Raw genomic sequence first — 17,371 nt, 5'->3', positions numbered from 1 at the left:
ATCTGTGCCCTGCATTGTTGTGTTTCCAACAAGTGTCTGAGTAGTTGAAGTCCCCCGTCACCACCAGTCCTGTGCTTTGGATTATTTTGTTAGTTGTTTAAAAAAAGACTCATCCACCTCTTCTTCCTGGTTTGGTGATCTGTAGTAGGCCCCCTACAATGACATCACCCTTGCTTTTTACCCCTTTTATCCTTACCCAGAGAGTTTCAACAAGTCTGGGGTGCTTGACACTTCTTTAAGATGGACAACTCCTTGGTATTATACAGGTTTTTTTATATGTGGCTAAGGAGAGGCACAGAAGGGTTAAGCAACTTACCCAACACCGCCTAAAATAAGAAATTGCATTTTCAGCTGCTAATGATAACACCTCCCAGCTGGTTAGCTGGGACACTGAGCACATATTGATAAGGATGGTAGAATTCTGTTAGTTCTTGTTTTGTATCATAACTGATGTAATGTATTGCAAGTGAGGCTTAGGACTGTTTTTGTTTAGATTCAGAAATATATCATTTAGTGTTTAAAAATAAAAATCCTTTTCCTCCCAAGGAGCAAATAGATGGTTGTTCCAGAGTTATTTAGCCTTAGCCTTGATTTTTCTCTTATGTGTTTTGGGGCTCAGGTATTTCTACAGGTGGACGGGTGAATCCCCGAGAAGGAATTGTGCTTCATTCCACAAAGCTTATTCAGGAGTGGAGTTCTGTTGATCTGAGAACCCCGATATCTGATGCTCTGCACTTGCCAGTCTGGGTGGACAATGATGGCAACTGTGCTGCTCTGGCAGAGAGGAAATTTGGGCATGGAAAAGGAGTGGAAAATTTTGTAACGCTAATCACTGGTACAGGTAAGTGTTAACACCCGGAAATGAAAGCACTGAATTCCTGCTGTCTTTATGTCACAGAACAGCTGCATTAGTGAGGGCCTTCCTCCAGTTCCAACATTGTAATATAATTCCCTTCCAGCTGCAGAAAATGTAGGTCCGATCTGGAGCCATATGGAATAGCTGAATGAGGAGCTCAGCTTGACACATCATCCTAGTAGCACATTGTGGCACTTGGACGGTGGGTCTGACACACTTGTTTGATTAAAAAGATACGGACCATTTACATGGGTGTCAGTCACCTCCGCTGAAGAATCCTCACTTGTTAAAAAACAAAAAAGCCAACCCAAACCAGTCTTGCATATGCATGGCTAGTTATGTCTCTACTAGTGTAGACTAGATGTTAACAGATGTAATCTGGGCTGACCTTGAGCTAAGGATCCTGACTTCGCACATTCAATATCACCACCGCTGCATTGCGTCACCCAGGCCTGCCCACTGCCATCCGAATTAGTGAGGGAAGAATGCTAATGAACAGTAAACAATCCTTTGTAATGCAAATCACACTTTTATACTAGCTCTAGGACAAGAATTCTAGATGCACCACATCTGAAGGATGTGATTGACTTCTACTTTAGTATTTACAAGTTTTGATAAGATTTTGCTTCTTAAGGGTGATTTAAATATTTGTTTCATGCATAAAGAATTTAGGACTACTGTCAAGGTTCCTTCCCCACTCTGAACTCTAGGGTACAGATGTGGGGACCTGCATGAAAGACCCCTTAAGCTTATTCTTACCAGCTTAGGTTAAATGCTGCCACCACCAGAGTGTTACACAAAGAACAGGGGAAGTGCCCACTTGGAAACGTCTCTCCTTCTCCCCCCCCCCAAAACCCCCCCAAGCACTACACCCCCTTTCCTGGGGAAGGCTTGATAAACATCCTCACCAATTTGCATTGGTGAACACAGACCCAAACCCTTGGATCTTAAGAACAATGAAAAGCAATCAGGTTCTTAAAAGAAGAATTTTAATTAAAGAAAAAGTAAAAGAATCACCTCTGTAAAATCAGGATGGTAAATACCTTACAGGGTAATCAGATTCAAAACCTGGAGAATCCCTCTAGGCAAAACCTTAAGTTACAAAAAGACACAAAAACAGGAATATACATTCCATCCAGCACAACTTATTTTGTCAGCCATTTAAACAAAACAGAATCTAACGCCTATCTAACTAGATTGCTTACTGACTTTTTCCAGGAGTTCTGACCTGCATTCCTGCTCTGGTCCCGGCAAAAGCATCACACAGACAGAGAGAACCCTTTGTTCCCCCCCACTCCAGCTTCGAAAGTATCTTGTCTCCTCATTGGTCATTTTGGTCAGGTGCCAGCAAGGTTATCTTAGCTTCTTAACCCTTTAAATCCCTCCTGGCCAGAGGAAAAACCCGTTCACCTGTAAAGATGTTTACCCTTCCCTTTATATTTATGACAACTACTATGACAGGAGTTATGAACTCACAGGCTGAGACATAATGTCTACATGTGCCCCTCAATAACCCTCTTTGGCTAAATAACTCATAAACAAATTATACCATGACATGACCAATGAACTATGCATTATAGGTGTAAGTTTATCTTGCCATCCAGGGGCAGGGGAGACTTATGTATTTAATTGCACCAAGTGCATTAAGCAGAGAAGAGATTTGTAATGACTACTCCTTTATTTGGTCCTAATATAGTGATGCACAGATACATATATTTAACCCCTTCCCTTTTAAGATAAGGATATATAAGTGCCCTGCTGAATCCAGGCCATTACATGACTGTTCTTTTACTGTCAGAAATTTGTATATGCTTATAGGAATTGGAGGTGGAATCATTCATCAACATGAATTGATCCATGGAAGTTCCTTTTGTGCTGCTGAACTTGGACACATTGTGGTGTCTTTAGAAGGACCAGAGTGCCTGTGTGGGAGCCATGGATGTATAGAAGCATATGCCTCTGGAATAGCCTTGCAGAGAGAAGCTAAAAAACTACATGATGGTAGGTGTATTTTCTACCCTCTTTTTAATGTAGTTGTTCAATCTTCTGTGATGCTGCTGGCAAATGCAAAGAGCATCCAGCCTAAAATGGCATTTTAGGCATGCCACTGGGGCAGCCATTTTTAACAAGCATTCTGAAGGAGCTTCAGCAATGGTAAAATTGGATCACAGGTTTAATAAGTGTGAACCTCAGTAGAGAGAGAGAGCATGTAGGGTGGGATTTTGGAAAGTGCTGCATTGGCCTAATTCTGCTCCCAGTGAAGTCAAAACCTAGCTTTAACTCATATGTATTGTGTTGAATTTAAAATATTCCTTAGAATTTTTTTTCCCTAGTTTCAGGGTTAGTAACTCCCCCCCCCCCCCCAGCAATTAATGCTTACAGCAGCAAGAGCACTAAAGTAATATATTGTGATACTTTTAAAGGCAATGTTACATGTGAGCTTTGGAAAATTATATTTCTCTGGACTAACACACCTTTGTATATCTTGGATTTTAGATCTCTCAGTGGCATGTTATTTCTACTACTGCAAATACTTAACCTTCTTACTAGCCACTTGGCTGTTTCGCTATGTCCTGTTGATGAGCTCAGTTGTTTGTTCCTTGTGGAATTGGAACCTCTCATCAACAGCTCCCCAGTCTTGAATACAATGTGGACAGTTTCTGCTCTTAATTATATTTTACATCTATATTTGGAGTGATTGATTTGTAAAACAAACCAGTTTGCTATCACAATGGAACGGTCGTAATTAAGGCCCTGATCCATCAAACAGCTACACACATGAATAACTAGGCACCTGACTAGCCCCGTTGAGTTCAGTGGCACCACCCACATGTATGTTTGCAGCATCAGGGCCTAAGTGTGTAAATAAGGTCTTTCTTTTTAAAAGTTACCTTCCTTTTTACAGATGAATAACATAGATACACTCACCCTGTTATTCCAACTGCAGATTTGTTATTAATGTTTCCCTCTGGGCTTTCTCTTCACCCCAAACAGAGGACCTGTTGTTAGTGGGCGGAATGTCAGTGAAGACGGAAGAGACCATTAGTGCTGTGCATCTCATTCAGGCAGCTAAACTTGGGAATGCAAAGGCTGAGAGCATTCTCAGAACAGGTAAGAACCTAGACCTAGGGTGGGAAGCCCTCTTAGGGTATGTCTACACTATGAAATTAGGTCGAATGTATAGAAGACGGTTTTGTAGAAAGCGTTTTTGTAAAGTTGATTGTGTGTGTCTCCACACAAATGCTCTAAGTGCATGTAGTCGGCGGAGTGTGTCCACAATACCGAGGCAACCGTCGACTTCTGGAGCGTTGCACTGAGGGTGGCTATCCCACAGTTCCTGCAGTCTCCACCGCCCATTTGAATTCTGGGTAGAAATCCCAATGCCTGATGAGGCTAAAACATTGTCGCGGGTGGTTCTGGGTACATATCGTCAGGCCCCTGTTCCCTCCCTCCATCCGTGAAAGCAAGGGCAGACAATCGTTTTGCGCCTTTTTTCTTGAGTTACCTGTGCAGACGCCATACCATGGCAAGCATGGAGCCCGCTCAGCTAACCAGCTGTATGTCTCCTGGGTGCTGGCAGACGTGGTACTGCATTGCTACACAGCAGCAGTTTATTGCCTTTTGGCAGCAGACAGTGCAGTATGACTGGTCATCGACGTAGTCCTGGGTGCTCTTTTAACCAGGCGCCTGGGAGTGACTCAGCCAGGTCATTTCCCTCATTTCGTCTCGTGGCGATTCAGTCCCGCACTGTCTCTTAATCTGCAGCTAGCAGAAGATGGTGGCCAGTAGTCATACTACGCTGTCTTCTGCCGAGCATCCAGGTGTTGACGATGGCTAGCAATGGTACTGCACAGTCTGCTGCCAGCAAGATGTATAAAGATAGATGAAGTGGCTCAAAACAAGAAATAGACCAGATTTGTTTTGTATTCATTTTCTCCTCCCTCCATCCCTCTGTGAAATCAACAGCCTGCTAAACCCAGTTTTGAGTTCTATCCTTGAGGGGGCCATTCAGTTTCTCGCAAAGCCACCCTCTTTGTTGATTTTAATTCCCTGTAAGCCATGTCGTCAGTCACCCCTCCCTCCGTCAGGGCAACGGCAGACAATCGTTCTGCGCCTTTTTTCTGTGCAGACGCCATACCACAGCAAGCATGGAGCCCGCTCAGATCACTTTGGCAATTAGGAGCACATTAAACACCACACGCATTATCCAGCAGTATATGCAGCACCAGAACCTGGCAAAGCGATACCGGGCAAGTAGGCGACGTCAGCGCGGTGACGTGAGTGATGAGGTCGTGGACACAGACTTCTCTCAAAGCACGGGCCCTGGCAATGTGGGCATCCTGGTGCTAATGGGGCAGGTTCATGCGGTGGAATGCCGATTCTGGGCTCAGGAAACAAGCACAGACTGGTAGGACCGCATAGTGTTGCAGGTCTGGGACGATTCCCAGTGGTTGCGAAACCTTCTCATGCGTAAAGGCACTTTCATGGAACTTTGACTTGCTTTCCCCTGCCCTGAGGTGCAAGAATACCAAGATGAGAGCAGCCTTCACAGTTGAGAAGCGAGTGGCAATAGTCCTGTGGAAGCTTGCAATGCCAGACAGCTACCTGTCAGTCGGGAATCAATTTGGAGTGGGCAAATCTACTGTGGGGGCTGCTGTGATGCAAGTAGCCAACGCAATCAAAGATCTGCTGATATCAAGGGTAGTGACCCTGGGAAATGTGCAGGTCATAGTGGATGGCTTTGCTGCAATGGGATTCCCTAACTGTGGTGGGGCCATAGACGCAACCCATATCCCTATCTTGGCACCGGAGCACCAAGCCGGTGAGTACGTAAACCGCAAGGGGTACTTTTCAATAGTGCTGCAAGCTCTGGTGGATCACAAGGGACGTTTCACCAACATCTACATGGGATGGCTGGGAAAGGTACATGACGCTCGCATCTTCAGGAACTCTGGTCTGTTTCAAAAGCTGCAGGAAGGGACTTTATTCCCAGACCAGAAAATAACCTTTGGGGATGTTGAAATGCCTATAGTTATCCTTGGGGACCCAGCCTACCCCTTAATGCCATGGCTCATGAAGCCATACACAGGCAGCCTGGACAGTAGTCAGGAGCTGTTCAACTATAGGCTGAGCAAGTGCAGAATGGTGGTAGAATGTGCATTTGGACATTTAAAAGTGCGCTGGCACAGTTTACTGACTCGGTTAGACCTCAGCGAAACCAATATTCCCACAGTTATTACTGCTTGCTGTGCGCTTCACAATATCTGTGAGAGTAAGGGGGAGACGTTTATGGCGGGGTGGGAGGTTGAGGCAAATCGCCTGGCTGCTGGTTACGCACAGCCAGACACCAGGGCGGTTAGAAGAGCACAGGAGGGCGCAGTGCACATCAGAGAAGCTGTGAAAACCAGTTTCATGACTGGCCAGGCTACCATGTGAAAGTTCTGTTTGTTTCTCCTTGATGAAACCCCCCGTCCGTTGGTTCACACTACTTCCCTGTAAGCTAACCACCCTCCGCACTTCCCTTCGATCACCGCTTGCAGAGGCAATAAAATCATTGTTGCTTCACATTCATGCATTCTTTATTAATTCATCACACAAATAGGGGGATAACTACCAAGGTAGCCCAGGAGGGGTGGTGGAGGAGAGAAGCACCAGGAGGGGTGGTGGAGGAGGGAAGGACAAGGCCACACAGCACTTTAAAAGTTTAAAACTTTAAAACTTATTGAATGCCAGCCTTCTGTTGCTTGGCCAATCCTCTGGGGTGGAGTGGCTGGGTGGCCGGAGGCCCCCCCCACCGCATTCTTGGGCGTCTGGGTGAGGAGGCTATGGGACTTGGGGAGGAGGGCGGTTGGTTACACACGGGCTGTAGCGGCTGTCTGTGCTCCTGCTGCCTTTCCTACAGCTCAACCACATGCTGGAGCATATTGGTTTGATCCTCCAGCAGCCTCAGCATTGAATCCTGCCTCCTCTCATCACGCTGCCACCACCTTTCAGCTTCAGCCCTCTCTTCAGCCCACCACTTACTCTCTTCAGCCCGCCACCTCTCCTCCCGGTCATTTTGTGCTTTCCTGCACTCTGACATTGTCTGCCTCCACGCATTCGTCTGTGCTCTGTCAGTGTGGGAGGACAGCATGAACTCAGAGAACATTTCATCACGAGTGCGTTTTTTTCACCTTCTAATCTTTGCTAGCCTCTGGGAAGGAGAAGATCCTGTGATCCTTGAAACACATGCAGCTGGTGGAGAAAAAAAAAGGGACAGTGGTATTTAAAAAGACACATTTTATAGAACAATGGGTACACTCTTTCACGGTAAACGTTGCTATTAACATTACATACATAGCACATGTGCTTTCGTTCCAAGGTTGCATTTTACCTCCCCACAGCGCGTGGCTATCCCCTCCCCCCTCCCCGTGGCTAACAGCGGGGAACATTTCTGTTCAGCCACAGCCAAACAGCCAAGCAGGAACGGGCACCTCTGAGTGTCCACTTAAGAAAAGCACCCTATTTCAACCAGATGACCATGAATGATATCACTCTCCTGAGGATAACACAGGGAGATAAAGAACGGATGTTGTTTGAACGCCAGCAAACATACACTGCAATGCTTTGTTCTACAGTGATTCCCGAGTACGTGCTACTGGTCTGGAGTGGTAAAGTGTCCTACCATGGTGGATGGAATAAGGCTGCCCTCCTCGGAAACCTTTTGCAAAGGCTTTGGGAGTATATCCAGGAGAGCCACGAATGCCAGGGCAAATTAATCATTAAACATGCTTGCTTTTAAACCATGTATAGTATTTTAAAAGGTACACTCACCAGAGGTCCCTTCTCCGCCTGGCGGGTCCGGGAGGCAGCCTTGGGTGGGTTCAGGGGATACTGGCTCCAGGTCCAGGGTGAGAAACAGTTCCTGGCTGTTGGGAAAAATGGTTTCTCCGCTTGCTTGCTGTGAGTTATCTACAACCTCCTCATCATCTTCCTCGTCCCCAAAACCTGCTTCCGTGTTGCCACCATCTCCATTGAAGGAGTCAAACAACACCGCTGGGGTGGTGGTGGCTGAACCCCCTAAAATGGCATGCAGCTCATCATAGAAGCGGCATGTTTTGGGCTCTGACCTGGAGCGGCCGTTCGCCTCTCTGGTTTTCTGGTAGGCTTGCCTCAGCTCCTTAAGTTTCACGCGGCACTGCTTCGGGTCCCTGTTATGGCCTCTGTCCTTCATGCCCTGGGAGATTTTGACAAATGTTTTGGAATTTCAAAAACTGGAACGTACTTCTGATAGCACGGATTCCTCTCCCCATACAGCGATCAGATCCCGTACCTCCCATTTGGTCCATGCTAGAGCTCTTTTGCGATTCTGGGACTCCATCATGGTCACCTCTGCTGATGAGCTCTGCATGGTCACCTGCAGCTTGCCACACTGGCCAAACAGGAAATTGAAATTCAAAAGATCGCGGGCCTTTTCCTCTCTACCTGGCCAGTGCATCTAAGTTAAGAGTTCTGTCCAGAGCGGTCACAATGGAGCACTCTGGGATAGCTCCCGGAGGCCAATACCGTCTAATTGCGTCCACAGTACCCCAAATTTGACCCAGCAAGGCCGATTTCAGCGCTAATCCCCTTGTTGGGGGTGGAGTAAGGAAATTGATTTTAAGAGCCCTTTTAGTTGAAAAAAAAGGGCTTCGTCGTGTGGACGGGTGCGGGGTTAAATTGATTTAACGCTGCTAAATTCGACCTCAACTCCTAGTGTAGACCAAGGCTTAGAATGAGAGAGAGATTCTCAAAGCTGTAGAATTGGTATTTCACCACAGCAGGCCAAATCCTCAGTGCAGCTGTGATGTTTCTACAGAATTACACTTGAGTGAGGGACTGGCCCTTTAGGCGTGGCATCATGGATAGGAGTGGTACCAATGGCTAGTGGGGAATTGTGAAGAGAATGGGCTAGTGATCCTGTCCTGTCTCCAACAGACTGTTATCTGGGACAGTGTTAGAGATTTGGTTAAACAGATTACAAATTGCATGGTCATGGGACCCTTCGCTATTTCTTTTGGGATTTCCTGCTCCAGGGGATTAGAATATTAACACATCATGCTTTTCCTTTTCTTGTGGCAAGCAAAATAGCTCTGGCTTCACACTGGAAAAAAAAGGACAGGTTCTGATCATTCAGTATTGGTATGGGAAATTATGGGACACTTCAGTGATGGGCCACTAAATATATATGCTAGGCAACCAAAATGAAACCGTTTCTATGAAGCGTTGTTCCAGTTTATACAATACTTTACAATGCACAGTTTTTCTGAGTTTTCAAAACAAGCATTAAATGTAACCAGTTTCCTTATGTGTAACCAATATAGCCGACAGAGGTATTTTCTTTCCTTTGTTCCCCCTAGCACGGCAATATGTGTTGACTTACCTCTCTCATCTATATCATGGTATAACATTACCCAGCTAGAAACAATTGAATTTTTCTTTTACTCTTGAAAGAAAAGAGGATGATGAGCGCTAGCTGTCCCAGTATTATAGACTAACACTTTCTCTCAAGAGAAGGAATACATTCTGTTGTAATTCTGGTGTTCTGGACAGAAAAATCATAAACATCTGCCATATGGAATTAATTACTCCTGAGGGAATTCTACAGCAAAAAAGTTAAAAATTCTGCTCACAATATTTTTAAATTCTTCAAATTTCATTTGTCAATAAATAAATGTGGAGGCTCCAGCGTGGCAGTGGGAGATCACCCTGCAGGGCCCTCCCACCCCCACCTCCTTGGGGCATGGACTTGGCAGTGAGACTGCACCTGACTCTGAGACAGCACAAGGGCTGGGCCTGGCCCAGAAAAGGCCCGGGGCCCTGCCCCTCCGTGCCTGGCACACCAGGATCCAAGTGTGGAGGGGCTTAGTGTGTGTGTGTGGGGGGGGATCCAGGTTTCTGTGTGGCTCAATCTCAATGCACAGGGGCTCATTGGGGTGTTACTTTCACTTTCATAGAATATCAGGTTTGGAAGGGACCTCAGGAGGTCATCTAATCCAACCCCCTGCTCAAAGCAGGACCAGTTCCCAATTTTTGCCCCAGATCCCTACATGGCCCCCTCAAGGATTGAACTCACAACCCTGGGTTTAGCAGGCCAATGCTCAAACCACTGAGCTATCCCTCCCCCTGGGTGCAGGGGCAGTGGGACTCTGCAGTGGGGTCCAGGTAAAGGTGATTGGGACTCAGCAGGTTTGGTCTAGGTGTGGGGGGATGGGGCTCGGAAGGCGGGGTCTGGGTCTAAGGGGCTCAGTGGGGGGGGGGGTTGGGTGCTGGGGGAGTAGGGCTTAAGTGGGATTTGGGACCAGGTACCGCTGTTTGGGGCTCAGTGTGGTGCGGGTTTGGGTGCAGAGGACTCATCAGGGTGTGGGGTGGTCTGGGTGCAGGGGTGGGGGTCCTGGTGCAGGGGGTGAGGCTTGACAGGATGGGGGTTCAGGTGTAGGGGTAGGGTGACCAGATAGTAAGTGTGAAAAATCGGGACGGGGTGGGGGGTAATAGGCACCAATAAGAAAAAGCCCTGAATCCCGGGACTGTCCCTATAAAATTGGGACATCTGGTCACCTTATGTAGGGGACTCATGGGGTCGTGTCTTGGTGCAGAGGGGGTGATACTCATCAGGGAGGTCTGGGTCTGGGGGGCTCTGGATGCACCAGGGTTGGGTGGACCAGGGAGCAGCTCCCCATAAAGTGACCCCTCCCACTGTGGCTGAGAAGTGATGGGGGCGGGAAGCAGGGGCAGGGGGTGTGGATCTTCCTGCAGCCTGGGGAGGTTTCTGGGGGTGGGTCCTTGCAGGGAAAGAGAAGTTGAGACTGGCCCAGCATAGGAGCCCCCAGCCGAGGTTACCCTAGCCCTGCTTCTGCCCCCACTCCCTCCCCTGCAGTGATTTACCTCACCACAGACACCCAAAACAACATGCCTGCACTGCTGGAGAGGGGTGCATGACTGTTCCTGCAGTTTCCCTTTGCTTCCCTATCAGAAAGTCATTTTTCTGCGGAGAAGCAAAGAAATCTGTGGGGGACATGAATGCTGTGCGCATGCAGTGGCACAGAATTCTCCCAGGAGTAATTAATGTGTTTAGAGACATTAGGTCAGACCCTGATGTTCAGATTCTTCTGTGATATTGTCTTTTTGCTGTAATGTCTCTTTCCTTTGTTTTCACAGCTGGCACAGCTCTAGGCCTTGGAGTGGTGAATATCCTGCACACCATGAACCCCTCTCTGGTGATCCTTTCTGGAGTTTTAGCAGGCCATTACGTTAACATCGTCAAAGACGTGATCCGTCGGCAGGCTTTGTTCTCTGCTGAGACAGTGGATGTGGTTGTCTCAAATCTGGCGGACCCTGCTCTGCTTGGAGCTGCTAGTCTGGTGCTAGATTACAGTACACGCCGAATATACTAGGTACCTGGGGAAATTACCGAAATGGACAGTCCAGCTGTATAACTGTTCTGAGGGGGAAAAATACTGTGCCCAAAGTATTTCCTGCTGACCATCAGCTTTATCTTCTGTAGTAAAGCAGACTAGTGTTTTAGGTAGTTAGTTACTACTTCAGTATTTCCTTATTGTAGTAATACCTCTTTGTATTTTTTTCTACATTTTAGCCAAGTTCAGATGAAGTAATGTGCATTTCCATTTTTTTGTTCACCTCTGTAGCTTGGGAGCTCAGGTGTTGCTTAAGCAATGCTAGAAAGACTTATCCATAAGCACATTCCAGTGTTCTCCCGGGATATATTTGGTGAGGTGTGCCAAGTTCTAGACAACACTTGGGGACCCTGGTCCTGTCTCGTAACTATGTAAAACTAGAAAAGCCTGCAGACAAGTACTGGTTTGGTCTGACTCAGCTTTGAATTTCCTCGCCCTCACGCACAAGTGGATGTGCTGCAATCCTAACCCATAGGGCGTCATCCTGCTGGGTGGAAACAACACAGAGGTTGCCTCTCAGGAGGCAACCGTGGCAGCCAGAGCTCCTCTCGGAGAAGGATTCTTTTTGTTGTTATTTATTTGTATTGTTGGTGCCTAGGGGTCCCAGTCAGGGATCGGGGCCCTGTTTGTGAAAAAGGAAAGACTGTCCCTGTCCACATAAGCTTACAAGATGCAACATGTGGCCAGACAAACTGTGGAGTGGGGGAACAAGGTAGCAGAGTGTCATCTGTGCCTCCTCAGCAATTGGCAGTGACCAGCAGTGAGTTATTTGAATTTGACCTGTTCCACTAATTTGGATGTAGGTTAGGGAGGATTTCAGTTTCTCCGAGTTGCTGGTCTGCCACAGCATGAGTCTGTCCCATGTTAACATGCCAGGATTATTCACGCCTTCATTGCCTGTCGGCTGGACTACTGCAGTGCAAGAGCCCTGAGCATGAAGCCATCAGCACTCAGGAAACTCCAGCTGGTACAGAATACTGCAGCACATCTCCTTGGAAACCCAGGCTACCACAAGCACATCAGACCTGCCCTCTGCTCCCTGAACCAGCTTCCCGGTATGGACTACTCAATCATGTTCAAGGTCGTGGCTCTTATCTTCAAGGTGCTCTGTGGCTTGAGCCCAAGCTATCTAAAAGACTGCCTAAAGTTCTGGTATAAAGATCATGATTGACAACTGCGCTCCTCTGGCACAATGAAACTTTCTACCCTACATGTCAAGCTTATCTGAGCAGGAGAGACAGCCTTCTCATGAGCCGGCCTGAGACTGGAACAGACTCCAAGAAATGAGACTATCACAAACCTCCCCACCTTCCGCTCCAAGCATCAGAGGCATTTCTTGGACCATGTCTTCTCTAGCATACACATGCACCTCCCCCCTTTCCAGTATATCTGTGTGTATGCTAGTATAAAACTTCCAGAACAAAACACACTTCTCCGCATCGAGGGGGATGAGCAAACCGCCATGTGACAGAGGTTAGTCCCATTGCTTAATGCGCTGCTGGAAGGTGCACAGATACTATGGAGCTGAGCGCCCATATAGAACAGGCTAGCTGACGAGACTGTAGCTCCTCATCCAGGGTGGAGAGCTTTCAGCTCCCTGTATGGCTCTGTCCTGTTATGAGGGTAACATGCAATCTCCCCTCCAGCTTGCTCCTGAATGAGCAATCCTGCGTCCTCTCTGTCAACTTCAGCCACCAAAACTGCCTGCAAATGGACGGGATCCCTCCTCCATTCTAGTCTGCAAGGATGCTGCTGCAGCTCTCAATGGAATGACGTTGCTCAAAGCCAGCACCAAGAACCAGCCCATTTCCCAGCCCCATGGGAAGTTTTTAATCATCTCAGACAAAGGCTTCTCTTGCCTCAGGAAAACTTCCCTTGTGGGGACCTCGCAGTGTGTCCTTCCTTGATCCCTCCTGAAATCTTCAGCAGGGAGCCCCCTCGATATGTGGGCTTGCATCTCTTCTCTAGGGCTCCTTCAGCCCAGCCCCATAGTACCCTGACCAGCTTTCATCCTGTTTCTCCAGACATTGAAAAAGCCAGAAACACTCTAGCTAGGACTCAGGAAATATTCAAGGAAGTGACAGGGCCCCTTCCCTCCTACTCTACTAGCTCAGAACCTTAAACACACCGGAGAGCTCTGGGGCTCTGAGCAGTGTGTCTGTGCTTAATCCTGAGAGCTGGAACTCTCAAGCAGCTAGGCCCTAGATGGCTGGGGCCACGGTGCCCTCCATGCAGGGCCCTCAGTTATGGAATTGGCTTCACCCAGCTCCCTGAGACTTTGCTGCCCTGCAGGGCCCTGAAAGGGTGGAGGGGCTAGTTTTCTTTTGTCACGCTAACATGTTAAATGGAGAGTGCTCTTTGGCAGACGGGGGTTAAATATTATTTCAGGTGCCCCTGGAGAACCTGCACCTGGTGCTCAGTATAAACTGGACAATAAATGTAAGCCCAAGCCTCTGCATCCCTAGGAGAGGTCTGAAAAACATCTCCAGGGTGCTCACTGACACCATACCAGGGCTGAGGACAGACCTCAGAAGAGGCAGTCCAACATGATGGCATCATGAATGGATGTGCACGCATGGCCCAGAGTTCCTCAAGGCTGTTTGGGAGTTCATCCTGCAGGGAATGTGGCCAGTGGGGCTTCCCTACCAGTGGAAGTCAGAAAGGCCCTCTTGCGAAGGACGAACGGGAGAAGGGCAGCCAGACTTACTGGGGTGCCAGCTGTGCAATTAGCCTTCCTGGAAATCTATAGATAACAGTTGGGTGTCGTGGAGTAGCAGATTTGAACCACCAGCACTTTGCTGCAGCAGAGGGCACTGCCCCCGTGCATGGGCAGAGGGCACAGTCAAGCCCCTAGGAGCCAGGCATGTGAAGTGGGCGCTGAACACCAGAGCAAAGAGAACAGTCTGTGCCCAGTTAAACATTCCAGTTAGCAACATAAGAATACAGCACTGAGACCTTAGACTCCAACCCACGTCCCCCAATGCTCAGGTACTTTGCAGAGGTGCTGTGTTCTCTTCTCTCTCAGACCGCCAGTTCTATCCCAGAATGACACTGACTGCACCAGGGATGGTCACTGTTCTCTGTGAAGGAAACAATCAAGATTCTACTTGCAGGGCCCAGTGTGGCCTCCAAACCTGATGGGGTTCTTCCCCCCCCCCTTTTTTTTAAGAGAAAGAGGACACTTGGATGGGGGATGTGCTGAACAATTCCCTAGGAGCATCCCTTTGACACACAGCGGTGGTCTGAACAGGGTAGGAATGGCTGCATGTGAGATCCTGCCTGCTCTTCAGCAAAGTCCCCTCTCGGCTGCAGCTTTATGGGCACTCAGAGCTATGTGGTCCAAGGTACACAAACAAGTGAGAGGGCTTGGCTTCCCTTGAGGCAGGGGTAGCCCAGGCTGTTGCAGATCAGAACCTCAATGAAGAACTTGTTCAGAGTAAGGTCCCTCCGAACATGGGTGGTTTCACTGCTGCTTGCTTCCATTACTCAGGCTTGCTGCATATCTAGCTGGGTAAGGCAGGGAGTAGAGCACACCAGAACTAATGCCAAGGAAGAGGCCACGGAGTTTAGTGATTGCATGGGACCAAAAAAAGAGAAAACTGGAATGGGGGAGAGGGTGGATGATAGGGTCGGGACACCAAGCAGAGAACCTTGCAGAAGCCCTACCACTCTGCAAAAGTGCCAGGGGCCACTGTGCTGAAGTATGGGATAGACTGACTCCACAGTCACAGAGAACATCCCCAGTGAGCTCCCTCTTCCTAGGGTGGTGGATGGCCAGCTGGGCCAGTGGCAGGAAGGTGACAAGGAGGCCTTGTGCCTGTAACATGGTGTGCACTGGTAAGGAGAGGTGGGGAGAAGTGCAGCCAGAACCTCAGCAGGAGGAGCAGTGTTTGGCCTCAGTGAGCCACACCAGTGCCATGTCTGGCCTCATGGCTCCAAGAAGGAGCTGCTGATTTATGACCCGGGCAGGTGGAAAAACAGCACTTAATGCAAGATTGGCCCTGCACTAGCCATACAGGTTAACTTGGAGCACAGGCCACCCTATCATCCTTAAACCAGCCTGCAAACATGGTCCAAGGCACAAAGTGGCCTTACCTACCCTCTGCTCAATGCTTAGGAATGGGGAAGTGGCCAGGACTGTACCCTCTTGACCAACTGGTGACTCTCAGGGGTGTGGAAGGTAGGCATTGCAAGGCTGCATTAAGCATTCAGTTGGGCCCTTTGTGTAAGTTCTGGGTCCAGTTGTAATATACTAGGCTGCAGTGTTGGTATCCCCATGAATGAAGGAAAGAGACCAGTGCTCCATAGTGCCACCTGCTGCTGGGCCAGGAGTAGCAGCAAAAGGGGTAGATGTTTTTCATAAATGGGTGGGGGAAATAAGGTCTGAGGGAAAGTTTGATCAGACCTGGGATTTTATGACCACCCCTGACCCTGCAACTTTCTTCCCTTTGGTGAACCTATGGAAGGGGTACTGTGGTGCAGCGCTAGGGGCCTGCTAGTAAAGGTCCAACATCTCAAAAGTGCCTAAATCCCATTGATTTCAATACTAGTGAGGGGGCCTAGGTGCTTTAGAAAATTTCACCTGCTGTCTGGCTCTTCAAGCACCTAAATACCCTTAAAAATCTGGCCCCAAGTGACTTGGGTACTTTCAAAAATGGGACTTAGATGCCTTTGAAACTTACTCTGTGTTAATTGGGTCCCTAGCACCTGCACTGGGCAGGAGCTATTATGTCAGTGCAGCTGCTACAACCATTCTCCCAGGATTTTCCCTTTAGAAATCAGTGATGTTGCACAAAAAAGTCTTTTCAATTAAGTAATTGGGTGGGGCTTTGCTATAACAAGATGGTTCAGCTTTTCAAGGGGCTTAAAGCACTTTCCAATGAATTGCCAATCTAGTGTGCCTGAATTACAGCAAAGTAGAGGGCATTGTTGCACTTGAATAAAAAACACAAAAAAAGGTGTAAAGTTCACAATGCTGGGAAAGTAACATGGGGACATTTGATCTTTGTTCTATTGTGACATGAGAGCTGTATGTCCTGTCTGTTGTGTGGGATGCTGCGGAGTAGTCTGTGCATTGTTTGTGACAGTGGCAGACTATCTGCATGTATTGATTGCATATCTTCAGGGAACACATGCAACTGCTTGGAAAAAATCCTTGGTCAACAATGTTCTGTAGTACTATTGATGCTACACTGAACTTATAGGAGGAATGTTCCTTTCTTAGGCAAGAACCAGCGTTATGTAGTAAAAATGTGAGAAGCTTCAGTGAAAAGACAAACAAGGTCCTTGTCTATTTAGAGCTGTTTTAGACAGGTAAGCCATCTGTAACTTAATTGGTAATGAGAATCTAATGGTAGGAGCATGTACTTGTCCTTGCAGATTTTGGTACTTTTACTACACTGTTTCTATATAGCAAGTCAGTTGAAAACTGGTTTAGGAGGATTGCTCACTCATACTGAGCAAGATAAGTGGATTTACTCTCATTCATACCAGTTATCTTCCTACTATTTACTCTACGGTTTCTGGGTACTTGTTAAACTTTCAGTTGTCTGGATAGTTCACTCATTTTAATTGTAATGTTGCATGAACTGTATTTTGTAACAGACAGACAGACGGGATATTCAACATGAAGTTTTAAACACATGGACTTCAGTGTTTTTTTAAATTGCTTAATGAAGAGATTAAGTATTATCCCTTTCTTGTATCTCCCTTTTTCCTGTTTGCCCCAAGAACTTCCCTTCTCCTAACATAATAGAGTTGGTTGAATGCATGTGTACTCAACTACCACCACCTAGTTCACTTGCCTTCCAGCTACTATACAAGGTAGTGGAAAGAACTAGCTCTAGGTAATCGCTTATACATAAGGAAACTAACATGGTTGGCAGTTGCAGTATATCCCTACCTCCTTGCTGCAAAAGAAAAGTGTATATGCTTAAGGTGAATGACAGATTCTTCACCCTTCCCATTTGATCTACATTTGGGCACTCTTGGGGAGCAACTGAAAATATTGGTAAAAAGAAAAAAGAAAAGGAGTACTTGTGGCACCTTAGAGACTAACCAGTTTATTTGAGCATGAGCTTTC

The 17,371-nt window shown here is 47.5% G+C and overlaps 1 protein-coding gene across 6 annotated transcripts in view; it reads left to right on the top strand.

Annotated features, from left to right (window-relative positions):
• GNE (glucosamine (UDP-N-acetyl)-2-epimerase/N-acetylmannosamine kinase) overlaps window positions 1-17,103 on the top strand; it is a 59,456-nt gene extending 42,353 nt beyond the window's left edge. For all 6 annotated transcript variants that reach the window (XM_074953583.1, XM_074953584.1, XM_074953586.1 and 3 more), the window contains 4 exons: window positions 620-841; window positions 2,675-2,857; window positions 3,851-3,967; window positions 11,033-17,103. In XM_074953583.1, the coding sequence (XP_074809684.1) occupies window positions 620-841; window positions 2,675-2,857; window positions 3,851-3,967; window positions 11,033-11,268 (758 nt within the window). In that variant the 3' untranslated portion in view covers window positions 11,269-17,103. The remainder of the gene's footprint in view (window positions 1-619; window positions 842-2,674; window positions 2,858-3,850; window positions 3,968-11,032) is intronic.
• The last annotated feature ends 268 nt before the right edge of the window (window positions 17,104-17,371 follow it).

The sequence above is a fragment of the Natator depressus genome, chromosome 5 (genome assembly GCF_965152275.1).
Source record: "Natator depressus isolate rNatDep1 chromosome 5, rNatDep2.hap1, whole genome shotgun sequence".
NCBI lineage: Eukaryota > Metazoa > Chordata > Testudines > Cheloniidae > Natator > Natator depressus.
The sequence above is the reverse complement of the archived record's forward strand: the minus strand, read 5'-3'. Positions and strand labels throughout refer to the sequence as shown.